Source organism: Pistacia vera, unplaced genomic scaffold (assembly GCF_008641045.1).
Source record: "Pistacia vera cultivar Batoury unplaced genomic scaffold, PisVer_v2 Contig1170, whole genome shotgun sequence".
Lineage (NCBI taxonomy): Eukaryota > Viridiplantae > Streptophyta > Magnoliopsida > Sapindales > Anacardiaceae > Pistacia > Pistacia vera.
In genome coordinates, this window is record NW_022195216.1 from 69,978 (window position 1) to 71,818 (window position 1,841).

A 1,841-nucleotide genomic window follows, 5' to 3' on the forward strand; every position below is an offset into this window, starting at 1 on the left:
ATACCACTTACAATTGACTTACCCTTTAAATCCTCACAACCTTTTTCCTTAAACACTCATCCTATGGTTACCAGTCTAAAGCCAAAGTTTATAGCTCCATTTTAGCTCCTTCCTCTCATTTGGATACCACAGAACCAGTCTCTGTTATTGAAGTTCTCTTTCATTCCTCTTGGAAATCTACCATGCAAACTAAATTCGATGCATTATTGGCCAACTATACTTAGGATTTGGTTCCAGCCACCTCTGATATGCATCATGTTGCTAACAAATGGGTCTTCCGGATTAAGTATAACTCTAATGGTTCCATTCAAAGGTACAAGGCTAGGTTGAGAGTTAAAGGCTTCCAACAGACTCCTAGTGTGGACTATTGTGAAACATTCAGTCCCGTAGTTAAATCTCCCACAATGAGGATTATTCTAAGTCTTGTAGTGAGCTATGGATGAGATATTCAGAAAGTAGACATAAACAATGCCTTTTTTAATGGGGAGTTAGCTGAAACAGTTTACATGTTCCAACTTGAGGGCTTTGTCAATTCTCAATATCCCCAACATGTATGCAAATTAACCAAAGCACTCTATGGACTTAAACAAGCTCCAAGAGCTTGGTTTGACAAGTTGAAGCATGCTTTTCTAATCAGTAGCTTATTCAAGTCTATTTACAAAAAAGAGGATCAAGTGTTGTATGTTCTAGTGTATGTGGATGACATATTTCTTACTAGAAGCAATGCTGCATTAGTGCAAGAAATAATTCACAAATTGAACAAGCAATTTGCTCTTAAGACTTTGGGATCATTGAAGTATTTCCTTGGTTTTGAAGTCACTAGAACTGAATCAGTACTTCATATGAATCAAGAGAAATATGCTAAGGATTTGCTTGTCAAAACAAGCATGCTGGATTCCAAACCATTCTCTACACCTATGGTTGTAGGAACTAAGTTAGTTGTTGAAGACAATGAACTCTTTGACAAACCAGGTCTTTACAGAAGCACCATTGGGGCTTTGCAATATTTAACCCTTACCAGACTCGACATAGCATACTTTGTAAATAAGTTGAGCCAGTTTTTAAAAGCTCCTACTCAATTGCATTGGCAAGCTTGTAAAAGACTCTTGAGGTATATTAAAGGTACACTCACACATGGGATTCAATTTCATAAGGTTGACAAATTCAATCTAGAGTGTTACACTGATGATTGGGCTAGTAGTGTCCAGGATAGAAGGTCTACCAGTGGCTGTTGTCTGATCCTTGGTCCAAACTTGCTACAGTGGAGTTCTCACAAACAGAAAGTGGTGGCCTTGTCCTCTACTGAAGCAGAATATAGAGCTCTAGCTCAAGGGGCAACTGAAGTAGCCTGGTTTAGGAGTTTGTTTTCATAAATTGGTCTTCACTTATCTGAATTACCTGTGATTTGGTGTGATAATTAGAGTGTTGGCTCTCTAGCCTCTAATCCAATTTTCCTAGCTTGCATCAAACACATGGAGCTGGATGCCCATTATATCTGAGAGCAAGTGATTGCCAAACAATTGAAAATGCAATATGTAACTACTGATCAAAGAGCTGATATTATTGCCAAAGCCCTCTCAGCTTCCAAGTTTGAATTCTTCAGAGATACTCTTACTGTGAAGCCTATTGCCTCTATTTTGACTGTGCTGCTGAAGTTAAAAGTCTGTTGCCTGTTGCCTCTATTTGACTGTGCTGCTGAAGTTAAATTCTGTTGCCTGTTGCCTCTATTGACTGTGCTGCTGAAGTTAAAAGTCTATTGCCTGTTGCCTCTTTTGTTATTTGACTGTGCTGCTGAGTTAAAAGTCTGTTGCCTGTTGCCTCTGTTTTGTTGTTGAGTTAAG

At 38.7% G+C, this 1,841-nt stretch overlaps 1 protein-coding gene across 1 annotated transcript; it reads left to right on the forward strand.

Moving 5' to 3' along the window:
* The first annotated feature begins 506 nt into the window (after nucleotides 1-506).
* On the forward strand, nucleotides 507-1,373 carry LOC116107868 (uncharacterized mitochondrial protein AtMg00810-like). Its single transcript, XM_031394150.1, has one exon. It carries the CDS (start codon nucleotides 507-509, stop codon nucleotides 1,371-1,373), a length of 867 nt encoding a protein of 288 aa, XP_031250010.1.
* Nucleotides 1,374-1,841: the final 468 nt, after the last annotated feature.

Excerpts from the sequence above, each read along its gene's own strand:
- LOC116107868 (XM_031394150.1), top strand. The coding sequence starts at position 507 with ATGTTCCAACTTGAGGGCTTTGTCAATTCTCAATATCCCCAACATGTA.